At 40.8% G+C, this 19,557-nt stretch overlaps 1 protein-coding gene across 4 annotated transcripts in view; it reads right to left on the reverse strand.

The window, feature by feature from the left end:
• The window catches only part of cadm1a (cell adhesion molecule 1a), an 817,394-nt gene that overhangs the window by 77,942 nt on the left and 719,895 nt on the right, over window positions 1-19,557 (reverse strand). For all 4 annotated transcript variants that reach the window (XM_061962826.2, XM_061962825.2, XM_061962824.2 and 1 more), the window contains exon 8: window positions 7,942-8,114. In XM_061962826.2, the coding sequence (XP_061818810.2) occupies window positions 7,942-8,114 (173 nt within the window). The remainder of the gene's footprint in view (window positions 1-7,941; window positions 8,115-19,557) is intronic.

The following is a 19,557-nucleotide window of genomic DNA, read 5'->3' on the forward strand; positions in this document are numbered from 1 at the left end:
TGTTGGTGTTGTTTACTTGAGTCATATTGCCATCATATTGCAGTGTACACGTATCTCTTATGTTTGACTGCCATCTACTGGCCACACCTATCATTACACCATGTACCAAATAAAATAGCTCTGAGGTCGGTAAGCACAACCAGGATTATTCCGTGCATTAGGCGTACTGTCCAGTTTTGAGAAAGAAAAAGGATTTTAAGTGCACCTTATAGTCCGGAAAATATGGTAATTTATAACGTATATGGACTACAATTTGGACAGATGCGTCTTTGATAGTTTCTTTACGTCAAACAACCCGATATTTCGCCCTGTGTTTTGTCTAAAGACCGCGGACACTTTTGATGGTGACAAGCCGCCATGACTCCCCCAATAGATTTCAGACGATATCAGCTGATGGCGGTGGATACATGAAAAGACTATGTCTCAATAAAAACAAAAAACTGTTTATTTTTCTTGCCCATGTGTTGCATTACCGTGTTAGTCTTTTCACACTCCCAGGGTGGGATGCGTGGGTGGATACATTGGCATCTTTTTTTTTTTTTCGCCACAGGGTTTTTTTTTTCTTTTCTAGTTGTTAAAACTTAGGGCAGACGTGAACAAAAAGGCTGGTGGCAAATTAGAGGAAGAAGTTGTGTCAGGTTTAAACACACCATCCGTTTATTGGCTTTCACTTTGGTGTCTTGTGTACACATCGGGGTTTTTGTCAAGAGACCAAAGACTGCGGTGGGTGTTTGTGTGGGTGGGTGGCAGTGATGTTCGGTTTAGGGTGGGCTGGGGGCCCTAAAAGAGTCTCATAATAATAATAATAATAATGTATAAGCAAGACCAAAGTGCAGCCGCAAAAAAATCTAGTTTAGGTACTGTGGAGGATGCATATATGTTTAAGAGTTCTTTCTTTTTACATAGCCATGTTTAGAGTACCTAGTACTTTTCCTTTGTATATTCTTTCGACATTTCAGATGCCTGGTTAGACCCCCACGTCTCTCCTTATCAGTGTTGCGAGGGGGGAGATGGGGGTTTTCTTTGTGTGCAAGGAGTGGGCTTTTCCGTTTGAATGTCAGATCAACTAGAGTAGCCGATATGAATGCATTGGTTAAGTTGACCTCCTAAAGCTTGAGTAAAACTTACAATACCGTACATACCGTATTTTTCGGACTATAAGTCGCAGTTTTTTTTCATAGTTTGGCCGGGGGTGCGACTTATACTCAGGAGCGACTTGTGTGTGAAATGATTAACACATTAGCGTAAAATATCAAATAATATTATTGATCTCATTGACGTAAGAGACTAGACGTATAAGATTTCATGGGATTTAGCGATTAGGAGTGACAGATTGTATAGCATGTTCTATATGTTATAGTTATTTGAATGACTCTTACCATAATATGTTACGTTAACATACCAGTTGGTTATTTATGCCTCATATAACGTACACTTATTCAGCCTGTTGTTCACTATTCTTTATTTATTTTAAATTGCCTTTCAAATGTCTATTCTTGCTGTTGGCTTTTATCTAATACATTTCCCCAAGAAATGCGACTTATACTCCAGTGCGACGTATATATGTTTTTTTCCTTCTTTATTATGCATTTTCGGCCGGTGCGACTTATACTCCGGAGCGACTTATACTCCGAATCATACGGTACATACATTTTATATTTAACCCTTAAATCTCTGGAGTAGGGATGTCCGATAATGGCTTTTTGCCGATATCCGATATTCCGATATTGTCCAACTCTTTAATTACCGATACCGATATCAACCGATACCAATATCAACCGATACCGATATATACATTCGTGGAATCAACACATTATTATGCCTAATTTGGACAACCAGGTATGTTGAAGATAAGGTCCTTTTTTAAAAATTAAAAAAATAAAATAAGATAAATAAATTAACATCATTTTCTTGAATAAAAATGAAAGTAAAACAATATAAAAACAGTTACATAGAAACTAGTAATTAATGAAAATGAGTAAAATTAACTGTTAAAGGTTAGGACTTATCACAAAATAGGCCCATAGCAGAAGGTATATATTATATTTTCCCATGTGTCCACTTTGTGCTTTCTCCTTTTTGTTTGCTAGTAGACTCTGTGCTTTACCTTTAAGGCGCTGGAATGTGTATTGGGAGTTTAATGTACTCCCTTTTTACCTTATCAGTTTAGAACAATAAGGCTGTATTTCTTTCTAGGCGGAAGGGGGCTGTTTTTGTACCTAATAAGCTGACTCTTTCCGTTTGATTTTTAGACCGCTTCTTGATGCCGCTATTAACACATTGTAAGGCTGGTCTCCTAAAGCTTTAGTAAAACTTGGTAATATTGCTATTCTGTCTTGATGGTCCTTCTTACTCAACATACACTACATTGCCAAAACTATTTGGCCACCTGCCTTGACTCACATATGAACTTGAAGTGCCATCCCATTCCTAACCCATAGGGTTCAATATGATGTCGGTCCACCTTTTGCAGCTATTGCAGCTTCAATTCTTCTGGGAAGGCTGTCCACAAGGTTGTGGAGTGCGTTTATAGGAATTTTCGATAGGGATGTCCGATAATGGCTTTTTGCCGATATCCAATATTCCGATATTGTCCAACTCTTTAATTACCGATACCGATATCAACCGATATATACAGTTGTGGAATTAACACATTATTATGCCTAATTTGGACAACCAGGTATGGTGAAGATAAGGTACTTTAAAAAAAAAAAAACAATACAATAAAATAAGATAAATAAAATAAAAACATTTTCTTGAATAAAAAAGAAAGTAAAACAATATAAAAACAGTTACATAGAAACTAGTAATTAATGAAAATGAGTAAAATTAACTGTTAAAGGTTAGTACTATTAGTGGACCAGCAGCACACACAATCATGTGTGCTTACGGACTGTATCCCTTGCAGACTGTATTGATATATATTGATATATAATGTAGGAACCACAATATTAATAACAGAAGGAAACAACCCTTTTGTGTGAATGAGTGTGAATGGGGGAGGGAGGTTTTTTAGGTTGGTGCAGTAATTGTAAGTGTATCTTGTGTTTTTTATGTTGATTTAATAAAAAAAATAAAAACGATACCAATAATAATAAAAAACCGATACCGATAATTTCCGATATTACATTTTGGAGCATTTATCGGCCGATAATATCGGCAGGCCGATATTATCGAACATCTCTACTCTGGAGTCTACATCAACTTCAGATCTATTACTCATTTCAAAATGTTGTAGTTTTTTTTATGTTGTTTTTTTGTTTATTTATTTTCTGCCCTTTTTTGTCAAACAAAACTACGTTTTTTTATGGCAAACACACAAAATATGCAAAATCTTCCAACCAAAAATATTTTTCTTAGTGGAATATTTGATGTGAAGTAATGGGAACCTTGGATAGGTCAATAATTCATAATTATCATGTCTGTGTAATCATGTTTTGTTTTAGTCATGTTTTGTTTAGTTTAGTTATTGGACACTTTAGTTTCTGTCTTTTCACTCCCTTGTCTTGTTTCCATGGTTACCCATTAGTTTCACCTGTTCCACGTTTGGACTCATTGTGCACTCTTGTTTGTCACCATAGCAACCCATTAGTTTTCACCTGTCACGTCACGCACCTGTTTCACGTTTTGAGTCACGCACCTGTTTTCGTTAATCATGTCTGTAGTATTTAAGTTCATTGTTTTCAGTTGGTCTTTCTGGCGACATCCCACATTTATGCTCTTCACATTCCTGACACTTGATTTCATGTCCATCTTTCACGCTGCTACTTTAGTCCAAGCCAAGTAAGTTTTTGTTTATTAATGCTATAGTCTTTTGGTTTCATAGTTTTGTTCTCCGCCACTGTGCGCGCTTTTCGTTTGTACTCTTTTTTTTGTCCATTGTTAGTGTAAAAAATAAAAATATGTACTCACATTCCCGTCTCGCCCGAGCCAACTTTCCGTTGCCTTCTGGAAAAACTAAACCCCAGGACCAAGTCATGACAATAATAACATTGATTTTGATTCAATATTATGTTTTGAGCAATGACAGTTTGAAAAAAACAAAAAAAACCAGCTTTGTTTTAATTAGTCAACATTGCAACTTTTTTCTAAATTACATTTCACCTTTAAGCTTTTTTATTTCACTTTTGTTATGTTTTTGTTTATTTTAATAGTATTTTTTAGAATGTGCCGTGGGCCTTTAAAACATTAGCTGTGAGCCACAAATGGCACTTTTGACACCCCTGCTATAGATAATAAAAAATTAAATGTGATAAATCTATGGATAAAAAGCAGAGCCTGGCGACGCATGCGCGTTTATCATAACTCTCTCTCTGTCTCTGTCTCTGTCTCTGCCCCTCCCTCACCAATGCTGCTGCATGCACACCTTCACAATGTGTTTTGTTTTCAACCCCTTCTTAACCGTGGATGTACATTAAAAATACACGCAACCCTAACCCAAAATGCCGGACATTTGAGGCATTTAATAAACTCCGCCTGGACAGCCCCGCAAAAGAGGACGTATCATAAAGCGCACCGGAGCTGATGAAGGCCCCCTCGAAATGACGTTTCACTGAATGCACCTGAATGCACCACGACACCACTATCCCCCGTTTTATCGAGCCTCTCCCCCGCTGTAAACAAAAGGCTCGTCTCATTCCTCACGACAATAGCCGGCAAACCGTCCAGCGGCAGGTGAGACCCGAGTCATTAGGCGGCGGAAGACGGAGCACGTCAGCGCGCGGTGGCGTGTTGTGATTGGTTGTGGCGATGGGGATGGGAGGAAGTGCGCGGGGAAGAGTCGGGTGGTGGCGGGAAGTGATGGGCCAATTAGCACGGTGAGCTCGTTAGCATCAGGAGGAAAGATGCGAAGACTTGACACATTATCAACATGTTGGAACTCGCTGACTCGGGGCTATTCAACTGAAGGACACTCTTGTCGCATAGATGATCTTAGATTTGTGCGGCAGGCCCTTTTTAAAAAGGGCTCTTGTCACATAGAGGATCTTTGACTATCGCATTTTCTTTTGCACTATAGGTACGGCAGAGCAGTCCTGTCATAGAAAGGATCTTTGACTAGGCTTTGTGTGGTAGGTCCTCAAAAACAGTAGAGAACTCCTGTCATTTTAAAGGATCTTTGACCGGCATTTATTTTGCACTATGCACTGAAAAAAGCAGAGTGATCCTGGCATATAAAGGATCTTTAACTGGCATTTCTTTTTCACTATGCACAGAAAAAAGCATTTTGGGAAGTATGTCCTCAAAAACAGCAGAGGGCTCTTGTTGCATAGACGATCTTTGACTAGAGCTTTTGGCCTTTAAAGCGTTTACAACGCTCCTGTCATATAGAGGATCTTTGACTCGGATTTATGCAGTAGGTCCTCAAAAACAGTGCAACGCTCCTGTCATTTAAAGGATCTTTGACTCGGATTTTTGCAGTAGGTCCTCAAAAACAGTAGAGCACTCCTGTCTTTTAAATGATCTTTGACTGGCATTTGATTTGCACTATGTACTGAAAAAAGCAGAGCGCTCCTGGCATATTAAGGATCTTTGACTCGGATTTGGGTAGTAGGTCCTCAAAAACAGCAGAGGGCTCTTGTCGAATAGAGGATCTTGACTCGAGCTTTTGGCCTTTAAAGCGATTACAACGCTCCTGTCATATAGAGGATCTTTGACTATTGCATTTTCTTTTGCACGATAGGTACTGGACTTAAAAACAGCAGAGCACTCCTGTCATTTAAAGGATCTTTGACTCAGATTTGTGTAGTAGGTCCTCAAAAACAGTAGAGCACTCCCGTCATTTAAATTATCTTTTACTCGGATTTGGGCAGTAGGTCCTCAAAAAGAGTACAACGCTCCTGTCATTTAAAGGATCTTTGACTCAGATTTTTGCAGTAGGTCCTCAAAAACAGTAGAGCACTCCTGTCATTTAAATGATCTTTGACTGTCATTTATTTTGCACTATACACTGAAAAACAGCAGAGTGCTCCTGTCATATGAAGGATCTTTGACTCGGATTTGTGCAGTAGGTCCTCAAAAACAGTAGAGCACTCCTGTCATTTAAAGGATCTTTGACTGGCATTTCTTTTGCACCATGCACTGAAAAACAGCGGAGTGCTCCTGTCATATAAAGGATCTTTGACTCGGATTTGGGCAGTAGGTTCTCAAAAACAGTACAACGCTCTTGTCATTTAAATTATCTTTTACTCGGATTTGGGCAGTAGGTTCTCAAAAACAGTACAGCGCTCCCGTCATTAAAAGGATCTTTGAGTCCGATTTGTGCAGTTGGTCCTTAAAATCAGTAGAGCACTCCTGTCATTTAACGGATATTTGACTGGCATTTATTTTGCACTATGTACTGAAAAACATCAGAGTGCTCCTGTCATATGAAGGATCTTTGACTCAAATTTGTGCAGTAGGTCCTTAAAAACAGTAGAGTGCTCCTGTCATTTCAAGTATCTTTGACTGGCATTTATTTTGCATTATGTACTGAAAAACAGCAGAGTGCTCCTGCCAATTAAAGGATCTTTGACTCGAATTTGAGCAGTAAGTCCTTGAAAACAGCACCGCGCTCCTGTTATTTAGAGGATCATTGACTATATAGAAGATCTTTGACTAGCATTTCTTTTTGCACAAAGTGCGGTACTAACGACAGGAAAGCACTCCCGTTATATAAGGGATCTTTGTCAAGCGTTTGTGCAGAAGGTCCTTAAAAACAGCAGAGTGCACCCAATATAGAGGATCTTTGACTATCATTTTTTTGCACGATTTACTTAAAATATCACATCACTCCTGCTATATAGAGGATCTTTGAATAGAGCTTTTGACAGTTCAGCTTTGAAGACAGTAGAGCACTCCTGTCATATAGAGGATCTTTGACAGGCACTTTGGGCTTTAGAGACGTTAAAGCACTCCCATCTTATAAAGAATCTTTGACTAACGTTTTTGGCAGTAGGTCCTTTAAAAACAGTAGAGTGCTCCTGTTGTATAGAGGATCTTTGACAGGCACTTTGGGCTTCAGAGACGTTAAAGCACTCACGTCTTATATAAAGAATCTTTGACAAACGTTTTTGGCAGTAGGTCCTTTAAAAACAGTAGAGTGCTCCTGTCATATAGAGGATCTTTGACAGGCACTTTGGGCTTTAGAGACGTTAAAGCACTCCCGTCTTATATAAAGAATCTTTGACTAACGTTTTTGGCAGTAGGTCCTCTAAAAACAGTAGAGTGCTCCTGTTATATAGAGGATCTTTGACAGGCACTTTTGGCTTTAGAGATGTTAAAGCACTCCCGTCTTATATAAAGAATCTTTGACTAACGTTTTTTGGCAGTAGGTCCTTTAAAAACAGTAGAGTGCTCCTGTTATATAGAGGATCTTTGACAGGCACTTTGGGCTTTAGAGACGTTAAAGCACTCCCGTCTTACATAAAGAATCTTTGACTAACGTTTTTGGCAGTAGGTCCTTTAAAAACAGTAGAGTGCTCCTGTTATATAGAGGATCTTTGACAGGCACTTTGGGCTTTAGAGACGTTAAAGCACTCCCGTCTTATATAAAGAATCTTTGACTAACGTTTTTGGCAGTAGGTCCTTTAAAAACAGTAGAGTGCTCCTATCACATAGAGGATCTTTGACAGGCACTTTGGGCTTTAGAGACATTAAAGCACTCCCGTCTTATATAAAGAATCTTTGGCTAACGTTTTTGGCAGTAGGTCCTTTAAAAACAGTAGAGTGCTCCTGTCACATATATGATCTTTGACCAGCACACTTTAATGCATGACTTTATCCATAAAGATATTACCCTTTTGGTGAAACAAAATTGTGAAGGTCTAATAAATTGACTATCTAGGAAATAAGAATAAAAGTCCTCCAGTTGAAAAGCCCTGAACTCAGCGATAAAAGTTGGTCTTACGACTCAGGAATCCGGACTCGGGACAAAAGGTTTGGTGTTGAGCAAAAGCGGCGTACCGTAGACGTAGAGGATGTACTCGTCGAAAGACTCCCCCAGCGAGTTGGCCGCCACGCAGCGGTAGGTTCCGTTGTAGGACTTGTTGAGGTTCTCGATGTAAAGGTCGGCGCCGGTGATGACGGCGTGGGACGGCACGTCGTCGTCCACTTTCACCCACTTGACTCTCTGTGGCCTAAAAAAAAAAAAAAAGACAATAGATTTGAGTATAGACATTGCAGCGCCGATCATTGTCCAAGATGGCTTGATGCGTCAGTACTTCCTGGCGCCATCGTGCGCTCTCTCCGGCAAAAGAGACCTTTGCAATCACAATCGACATTAACCGCACGCACGCCAAACGAAAACAGGCGAGGAATTGACTGCACAACGAGCCGTCGAGACTTACGGTCTCCCAAAATCAGAGCAGGAGCAGTCTGCCATGACTTGTCTATGCGGCGGCCATCTTAGTCAGGGCAACGGTCAAATTAATTGCAATGCATGTTTAATGAAAATAAAACATACTTTACTTTCAGTGTGCTGCCCTTGGTGGAAAACGTTTAGTCAGCCCTAATTTAAAATTTTAGAACTCTCAAAATAAAAATAAAAATATACTTTAAATATCAACGAAGTTCAGTTCATTAAAAAATAAAATACCAACATGAATTAATTTGAAAAACTACAACGACCATAATAAACACTGTTGAAGTTAAACTGACTGTTGATATTTTCATAGAGGCAGGATTTTTGACAGACTGCTTTATGCAGTTAAGCAACCATATGTCATGACTTGGTCCGGGGTGTGTGCTTTTCCAGGATGCAACGGAAAGTTGGCTCGTGCGAGACGGGAATGAAGGTACATGATTTATTATTATCAAAAAAAGGAATAAATGAAAGCGCGCACAGTGGCGGAGAATAAACTATAAAACCAAAAGACTATAGCAAAAAGTACAAACAAAAAACACGCACAATGGCGGAGAACAAACTATGAAACCAAAAAGACTATAAATATGGAACAAAAACTTACTTGGCTTGAGGAATTGACATGAAAAGAAGTATCAGGCATGAACAGAGCATAAATGTGTTGAGGTCGTCAGGACGAACAACAGAAAATGAATGAACTTAAATACTATGGACATGATTAGTGAAAGCAGGTGCGTGACTCAAAACGTGAAACAGGTGCGTGACGTGACAGGTGAAAACTAATGGTTGCTATGGTGACCAGACAAGGGAGTGAAAAGACAGAAACTAAACAAAACATGACTTAAAACAAAACATGATAATACAGACATGACACTGTATTATCCATTTTCTACCGCTTGTCCCTTTTGGGGGGCAGGGGGGGGGGGGATTGGGTGCTGGAGCCTATCTCAGCTGCATTTGGGCGGAAGGCGGGATACACCCTGGACAAGTCTCCGTATTATTATTATTAATATTATTATTATTATTATTATTATTAAATTATTACATGGGGCAAAAAATATTAAAAATATCTTTAAAAAAGTAATGAGAGAAAGAGCAAATGTTCTAAATAAAAATGAATAATAATATACTTAGTCACCCGTAACACATAGCTGACACAATATCTGTTTTTAGCATTTTTATTTATTTATTTTTAAATGAAAAAGTATCAATATGATGGCAATATGTGGCCCTTGGTGGAAAATGTTCGGACACCCCTGAACTAAAGTATCAAAAGTATCGATATTTTACAAAACCCAAAACCAGTGAAGTTGGCACGTTGTGTAAATGGTAAATAAAAACTGAATACGATGATTTGCAAATCCTTTTCAACTTATATTCAATTGAATAGACTGCAAAGACAAAATATTTAATGTTCCAACTGAGAAACTATTTTTTTTTGTGCAAATAATCACTAAATTAAAATTTTATGGCGGCAACACATTGCAAAAAAGTTGTCACAGGGGCATTTTTACCACTGTGTTACATGGCCTTTCCTTTTAACAACACTCAGTAAACGTTTGGGAACTGAGGAGAACATTTTTTAAGCTTCTCAGGTGGAATTCTTTCCCATTCTTGCTTGATGTACAGCTTAAGTTGTTCAACAGTCCGGGGGTCTCCGTTGTGCTATTTTAGGCTTCATAATGAGCCACACTTTTTCAATAGGAGACAGGTCTGGACTACAGGCAGGCCAGTCTAGTACCCGCACTCTTTTACTATGAAGCCACGCTGTTGTAACACGTGGCTTGGCATTGTCTTGCTAAAATAAGCAGGGGCGTCCATGATAACGTTGCTTGGATGGCAACATATGTTGCTCCAAAAGCTGTATGTACCTTTCAGCATTAATGGTGCCTTCACAGATGTGTAAGTTACCCATGTCTTGGGCACGAATACACCCCCATACCATCACACATGCTGGCTTTTCAACTTTGCGCCTATAACAGTCCGGATGGTTCTTTTCGTCTTTGGTCCGGAAGACACGACGTTCACTGTTTTCAAAAACAATTTGAAATGTGGACTCGTCAGACCACAGAACACTTTTCCACTTTGTATCAGTCCATCTTAGATGAGCTCCGGCCGAGCGAAGCCGGCGGCGTTTCTGGGTGTTGTTGATAAATGCCTTTCGCTTTGCATAGTACAGTGGTTCTTAACCTTGTTGTAGGTACCGAACCCCACCAGTTTCATATGCGCATTCACCGAACCCTTCTTTAGTGAAAAATAAAACGTTTTTTTTCTTCTTCAAATTCAAGACAAAGTTCTGTTATTTTACCGGTGCACAAAATGAACCGTGCATGAACATCACGTTGTTCAAGGAACAAAACCTACACAGTCCATGAACTCACAACAAATTACACACCTGCAAATCAGATGGAAAATTAGAGGGAACATTGTTTGGGGGTATCCATAATACGCCGATAGGGAGAAGTTTTCGGGTGTGGCTTGACGGCGGAGGCTCCACCGAACCCCTGAGGCCGACTCACCGAACCCCTAGGGTTCAATCGAACCCAGGTTAAGAACCACTGGCATAGTAGTTTTATAACTTGCACTTACAGATGTCGCGACGAACTGCAGTTACTGACAGTGCTTTTCTGAAGTGTTCCTGAGCCCATGTGGTGATATCCTTTACACACGGATGTCAGTTTTTGATGCAGTACCGCCTGAGGGATCGAAGGTCCGTAATATCATCGCTTACGTGCAGTGATTTCTCCAGATTCTCTGAATCTTTTGATGATTTCACAGACCGTAGATGGTGAAATCCCTAAATTCCTTGCAATAGCTCGTTGAAATATGTTGTTCCTAAACTGTCTTTTTTGCCTGTTGTGCCAGCTTTTTGGAAACATGTAGCAGGCATCAAATTCCAAATGAGCCAATTTTTGCAAAATATAACAAGGTTTACCAGTTGGAACATTAAATATCTTGTCTTTGCAGTCTATTCAATTGAATATAAGTTGAAAAGGATTTGCAAAATCATTGTATTCTGTTTTTATTTACCATTTACACAACGTGACAACTTCACTGGTTTTGGGTTTTGTAATTGGAGGATCAATATTAGAGCCTAAAATTCTATGGACATGTCAGTATCCCGCACATCACTAGTTTGTTATGCTTTTTTCTTTGGCGTATTTGTGCGACGATAACCATAGAACCGCCCGCCAAATGGCATACTTGCCAACCCTCCCGGATTTTCCGGGAGACTCCCGAAATTCAGCGCCTCTCCCGAAAACCTCCCGGGACACATTTTCTCCCGAAAATCTCCCGAAATTCAGGCGGACCTGGAGGCCACGCCTCCTCCAATGTTGTTGTAATATATTGAGTTGGAGGCAATTAACAGGCGAGGGGATGAAGTACGTCTCTTTACTGTAGACTTCAGAACAGACTCACACACTTGACGTCAGGTGCGCAATACCACGTAAATCGTTGGCCAACCAAAAAGTAACCCCAGTACGCTATAGCCAACATTCACCAGGAGATGGCAACAGACAAACATAGATCACTCTATTACATTCCAGTCTCTCCATGTTTTCTCCATGGTAACATGTGATCCACTTGCACTGTTTCTGTCCCTCTTGATATATATATACATATATATATATATATAAATATATATATATATATATATATATATAATATATATATATATATATATATATATATATATATATATAAGAAAATACTTCACTTTCTGTGAATTCTAGCTATATATATATATTTTTTTTTTTTACTATACACATATATATATATACAGTATATATATATATATATATATATATATATATATATATATATATATATACAAAAAAAATAAAAAAAAAATAAAAATATATATATATATATATATATATATAAGAAAATACTTCACTTTCAGTGAATTCTGCCACGACGTGGACTATGGTGTGATTGTTTTCCCGAGATGCAAGTAAAGCTGGACTGGTCATGGCGTGAAGGTAAATACATATTTATTTATAACACTCAAAGGAACAAAAAGCGCGCTCAAGGCGGATGTACAAACTTGACTAACGAAACAAAAAGACTTGCACGTGGGCAAAAAACTGTGAACAATTAAACAAAAACACTAACTGTGGCATTAATAGAAACAACTTACGTGGACATGGCATGAAGTGCGTAGAGGTAGACAGAGTGTGACAGGGGTAAGAATGCGGGATTTCGCCAGAAAGACAAACTGAAAACAATGAACTTAAATACAATAGACATGATTAACGAAAACAGGTGCGTGACTCAAAACGTGAAACAGGTGCGTGACTCAAAACGTGAAACAGGTGCGTGACGTGACAGGTGAAAACTAATGGTTGCTATGGTGACAAAACAAAACAAAAAGTCCAAAAACAAAACCGAACATGAATGAAACAAAACATGATCACACAGACATGACAAATTCTAGCTATATATATATATATATATATATATATATATATATATATATATATATATATATATATATATATATATATATATATATATATATATATTTATTTTACCATATATAAATATATATATATATATATACATATACATATATATATATATACTGTATATTTATATGAAATACTTGACTTGGTGAATTCTAGCTGTAAATATACTCCTCCCCTCTTAGCCACGCCCCGGCCCCACTCCGACCACGCCCCCCACCTCCCGAAATCGGAGGTCTCAAGGTTGGCAAGTATGCCAAATGGCTACATATGGGAAAGGGTCTGGCGACTATATAAATTACCGATATTTTATGAATCATCATTTTATGAAGTCCAGCAAAACCTTTCAAAAGCCAAAATGTCTGGGGGGGGGGGGGGGGACAAATGATTAGGCACAGGTCTGCCCCCCCCTCCAGCATGATCAGAGGAAAGTCGCCCGGCTAATTAAGCAAGCGTGTTGCATCACAACTTGGGCACATTTGCTGACGGATTACTCGCTCCTCAAAAGATGATTGTCTCGCCCGGAAAAAAACCCAACACATTTTACCGCCGTTTTGAGTTTATCGGAAGCCCTCGCAGGCACGGGGAAAAGACAAAGCGGGCTAATCAAAGAGCGCCAACACATAAACAAGATGTATTAAAATGACAAGTGTGCCGGTGCCAAAAAAAAAAAAAAAAAGTTAAAAAAAATCAAATAAAAAAAGTCGCTCGGCGGTGTAGCAGGCGGGCTTTGTTTGCAAATTGCAGGCTTTGCAGGCATCTGCACTTGTGAGAGTAGGTGGGCGCCGAGCGAGCGTCTGTCTTTATTTCTCTACCTTGACAGAGGTTTACAGCGGCGTGACAGATTCCATTTTTATGACAATGAGCTCACAGGCACCGAGGGCGCCGGGGAAAGCGCAGAAGAACAGACAAAATGCCTCAATTTTGCCGTTTTTTTGTTTTCCCACGGCCAACGAAACTGTTATTTCCCCTGAGCGCGCGTAAGCAGTGCTTTAGGTTCTTTGCCGTTCCCCTTTAGAGAACATATGGAGTTAAATGAGGCCAAAAAAAAAGCTTGATAGCCAAAACAAAAAAAACAAACCACAAGAGTGTTTGACGGCGGTGTGTGTCGTTACAAATGTATTTTTCGGACTATAAGGCGCACTTAAAAATAATCCCCCCCCCCTCAAAATTCGACAGTGCAATTAAAGTTAAGTTAAAGTCCCAACGATTGTCACACAACACTAGGTGTGGTGAAATTTGTCCTCTGCATTTGACCCATCCCCTTGTTCACCCCCTGGGAGGTGAGGGGAGCAGTGGGCAGCAGCGGTGCCGCGCCCGGGAATCATTTTTGGTGATTTAACCCCCAATTCCAACCCTAGATGCTGAGTGCCAAGCAGGGAGGTAATGGGTCCCATTTTTATAGTCTTTGGTATGACTCAGCCGGGGTTTGAACTCACAACCTACTAGAGATGCGCGGATAGGCAATTATTTCATCCGCAACCGCATCAGAAAGTCGTCAATCATCCGCAATCCACCCGATCTAACATTTGATCAGAACCGCATCCGCCCGCACCCGCCCGTTGTTATATATCTAATATAGACGATGCAAGGCATTAGTGAGGTTATAAAGCTTTTGCCTGTTAAAGAAAGGAGACTGATCCAATGCAGCACAGACATTCGCGTGCCACGCTGTCACGACCCAGACGCACACCAGTGCGCAATCATATGGGAGCCGCGCTGAGCGCACCTCCAAGCGCGTCTCGCTGCCGGCGACGGCCGGGTATGGGCCCGACGCTCCAGCGCCATCCATTTTCAGGGCTAGTTGATTCGGCAGGTGGGTTGTTACACACTCCTTAGCGGGTTCCAACTTCCATGGCCACCGTCCTAGCTGCTGTCTATATCAACCAGGGTGAGCCCCACCCCTTTCGTGAGCGCACTGCGCGCGGAGTGACCCCTGTTACGCGCCCCCGGCAACAGGGGTGGCGGGCAGGTAAGCTGCGCGGGCGGAGCACGCGGAGTGACCCCTGTTACGAGCCCCCGGCCACGGGGGTGGCGGGCAGGTAAGCTGCTTACCTGCTGCGCGTGACGCCGGCCGCGGCGAAGGCGGACGAGGCGGGGTGTCGGTGCGGTGGGCGCGGTGGTGACCCTGGACGTGCGTCGGGCCCTTCTCGCGGATCGCCTCAGCTACGGCTCCCGGTGGGGCCCTCTCGGGGGAAGGGGCCTCGGTCCCGGACCCCGGCGAGGCGTCCCTTCTCCGCTCCGTAAAAGTGTCCATCTCTTTTTTTTTTTTCTTCTGTTGTGGTATATGCTGCAGGTGCCTGCTCGTTTTTCCTATGTGGGTAACAACATTTAACTATGTATATATATTTACCAATTGGTTTAACTGCCACCCGCCTGAATCTATTTAAAATCTATTTTTTTTTTATTTCAACCACCCGACCCGACCCGACCCGCGGATAAAATCTAATTTTTTTTAATTTCATCCGCCCGATCCGCGGATAATCCGCGGACTCCGCGGTTGTGCCCGCAAACCGCGCATCTCTACAACCTACCGATCTCAGGGCGGACACTCTAACCACTAGGCCACTGAGTAGGTAGGTAGGTAATGATAAGTGTGACCAGTAGATGGCAGTAGACCGCACTATGATGCCAGTCACACATAAGTAGGGATGATGTTCGAAACCGGTTCCCCTGGTTGTTTGATAAGAAAAGAACCGATTCCATGTATGGCGTCACATTAGTGCCAAAAATCCGAGCGCATAAAAACTGTTATCGCGCGCTGATTCTCCACTTCGTGCGCGCGCGACACCCTTTTGCGCGCGCGTGGTGCCTTTCTGCGCGCGCGCGGCGCCTTTCTGCGCGCTCTCTGTGTACTCCTGGCATCTCTCCTCGCGCTGTCATGTTTCTTTTTGGCACTTTGGGGGCGGGTATGCTTAGACGGCCCCTTCTTTCTGATTGGTCAGGCGAAAAACGCTGAAAAATGCTCAGAGCCAATCAGAAGTATAGCAGGGCGGGTCATCGTCAATATGTATCAAGATTTACGGAGGAAGAAGTGAATTAAAAAAATGTCGCGCGCTGATGAAGGTTATTTCATAGCACATAAACACAATACAGGGTAATACAAAATGTGACCCAAATAAATAATAAGACAACAAACACCATAATCACATCTTTCAGCCAGAACTGGTCCACCAGCAATAACATTATTTTGTATTTTCACTTCTTCATGAACATTTGTTTTCTAATTTATGGAATTTCTTTTGATTCAGCCATAAAATTAATGAAATAATCTTTGAATTTTGTTTTTAAAATGTTAAAAATAGCTTTTAATAATGTATTCTGAAACAGTTTAAAATAATCAGAGAACTGACAAACACTGACCCTACACAACTATGTTGCACAAATTTGTTTTAAAAGCGAAAGAGGTAATTTCAACAGGTACAGCATCCTATGTCATATCTACATGTAATAAGATTTGTAACAAGGCAAACCGTTTGTAAATTGGTCGAAAATCGAGCAAGTTATGGTAATTTAATTAGTACATGTACCATTGACATCAATGTAATGATTGAGGCTAGATGTCCGAGGTAAGATGGCTACAACGTTGCTACACTGGAGAATGATTGGTCATATGAAAAATGCTCAGAGCCAATCAGAAAGAAGGGGCCGTCTAAGCATACCCGCCCCCAAAGTGCCAAAAAGAAACATGACAGCGCGAGGAGAGATGCCAGGAGTACACAAAAAGAGCGCGCAAAAAGGCACCGCGCGAGCGCAAAAGGGTGTCTCGCGCGCGCACGAAGGAGAGAATCAGCGCGCGATAACAGTTTTTATGCGCTCTGATTTTTGGCACTAATGTGACACCATATTCATGGACTCGAATCCCTTTTTGAGAACCGGTTCCCATAATCGAGGCCACTATAGTAAAGAAAAAGAGTTGGTTCTTCATTCGAATCCCTGGGAACGAATCCCGTCCCACAGGAAATGCCCTGTGGCACGTCACAGGAAATGACGTAGCTCAGTCATTAAGCGGCAGATACAGAAGCAGCAACAACAATGGACCGGAAAAAAAAAACCCTCAAGGCATGGCTTCATTTTACTAAAGGGGAACATTATCACAATTTCAGAAGGGTTAAAACCATTAAAAATCAGTTCCCAGTGGCTTATTTTATTTTTCGAAGTTTTTTTCAAAATTTTACCCATCACGCAATATCCCTAAAAAAAGCTTCAAAATGTCAAAACTTGGACTGTGGAGTTTTTGTTTTCCCGAGATGCAAGTGAATTTGGATCGGACATGGCTAGAAGGTGGGTACATGATTTATTTTAAACACTAACAAACTACAAAACAGAAGCAAACAAAAGGCGCGCACAATGGCAGAGGTAAAAAAACTTGGCGAATGAAAACAAAACTTGCACAAAGGCAGAAACTGTGAACACGAAATAAAAACACTTACTGTGGCATGGGGCTGTGAACATGGCTTGATACGAGAGGATAGCAGGGTTAGAAAAGATATGACACCAGGACGAACAACAGAAAATGAAAAGCTTAAATAACACGGACATGATTAACAACAGGTGCGTGACTCAAAACAGGTACGTGACATGACAGGTGAAAACTAATGGGTTGCTATGGTGACAAACGAGTGCACAATGAGTCCAAACGTGGAACAGGTGAAACTAATGGGTAACCATGGAAACAAGACAAGGGAGTGAAAAGCCAGAAACTAAAGAGTCCAATAACTAAACAAAACAAAACATGACTAAAACAAAACATGACACAAAGTGCCTGATTTTAACCATCGTTATATACACCCGTCCATTTTCCTGTGACGTCACATAGTGATGCCAATACAAACAAACATGGCGGAAAGAACAGCAAGCTATAGCGACATTAGCTCGGATTCAGACTCGGATTTCAGCGGCTTAAGCGATTCAACAGATTACGCATGTATTGAAACGGATGGTTGTAGTGTGGAGGCAGGTAGCCAAAACCAAATTGAAGAAGAAACTGAAGCTATTGAGCCATATCGCTTTGAACCGTATGCAAGCCAAACCCACGAAAACGACACGACAGCCAGCGACACGGGAGAAAGCGAGGACGAATTCGGCGATCGCCTTCTAACCAACGATTGGTATGTGTTTGTTTGGCATTAAAGGAAACTAACAACTATGAACTAGGTCAGGGTTCGGCAAGCCAAAATATTGAAAGAGCCATATTGGACCAAAAATACAAAAACAAATCTGTCTGGAGCCGCAAAAAATTAAAAGCCATATTACATACAGATAGTGTGTCATGAGATATAAATTGAATTAAGATGACTTAAAGGAAACTAAATGACCTCAAATATAGCTACAAATGAGGCATAATGATGCAATATGTACATATAGCTAGCCTAAATAGCATGTTAGCATCGATTAGCTTGCAGTGACCAAATATGTCTGATTAGCACTCCACACAAGTCAATAACATCAACAAAACTCACCTTTGTGCATTCATGCACAACGTTAAAAGTTTGGTGGACAAAATGAGAGAGAAAAAGATTTGGCATAAAACACGTCCTAGAAAGTCGGAGAAAGTTATACATGTAAACAAACTACGGTGAGTTCAAGGACCGACAAAATTAGTAGGACAGAACGGCGCTCGCCAAATACTGGAATCAGTGAAGCATGTTTAATATAAACAGTGTGCTTTATAACAATTAGGGAGGTTTGTGTCATGTTTGTCCTCCTACAGAAACCATATTAAAACAACATTTTTTTTTTTTGCCCTCATCTTTTTCCATTTTTCATACATTTTTGAAAAAGCTCCAGAGAGCCACTAGGGCGGCGCTAAAGAGCCGCATGCGGCTCTAGAGCCGCGGGTTGCCGACCCCTGAACTAGGTTTACAGCATATGAAATACATTTGGCAACAACATGCACTTTGAGAGTGCAGACAGCCCATTTCAGGCGCGCTAAGAACATATATTTTCCCACGATTTCAGCACTCAGGTTAACCATACCTAAATAGACACAAAATACTGCATTACACAAGACCCGAATGTACCCGAATGATTGAAAAAAATAAATGTTTTTAAGCTAAATTATTGGTAAACACACTTTATGTATAATCATTTACGTAAAACCGCGAGTAATGAATAAAGTTTTCATCAATTAATATATTCTGTAGACATACCCTCATCCGCTCTCTTTTCCTGAAAGCCGTGTCCAGTTTTGGAGTTGATGTCAGCATCTGCTTTGAGTGTCGCAGGATATCCACACATTCTTGCCATCTCTGTCGTAGCATAGCTTTCGTGGGTAAAGTGTGCGGAACAAACGACCGACCATTTCGTCGGCTTTCCCCACAGCCTCGTATTTTGAACACATTTCGTCCAATTTCTTGCCACTTTCGCATCTTTGGGCCACTGGTGCAACTTGAATCCGTCCCTGTTCGTGTTGTTACACCCTCCGACAACACACCGACGAAAGTGAGAAAATGGCGGATTGCTTCCCGATGTGACGTCACAAGCAATCCGAGAGCGAATAATAGAAAGGCGTTTAATTCGGCAAAATTCACCCATTTAGAGTTCGGAAATCGGTTAAAAAAAATATATGGTCTTTTTTCTGCAACATCAAGGTATATATTGACGCTTACATAGGTCTGGTGATAATGTTCCCCTTTACTAAAAAATACGAAGAGGAAACGGCTATCTGCAATTATTGCCAGGCTTCGCTCTCATGTAAGGGGGGGAAGTACCACAAACATGATGAAACACGTTCAGGCCGTACATAACCTG

Source organism: Nerophis lumbriciformis, linkage group LG09, assembly GCF_033978685.3.
Source record: "Nerophis lumbriciformis linkage group LG09, RoL_Nlum_v2.1, whole genome shotgun sequence".
Taxonomy (NCBI): domain Eukaryota; kingdom Metazoa; phylum Chordata; class Actinopteri; order Syngnathiformes; family Syngnathidae; genus Nerophis; species Nerophis lumbriciformis.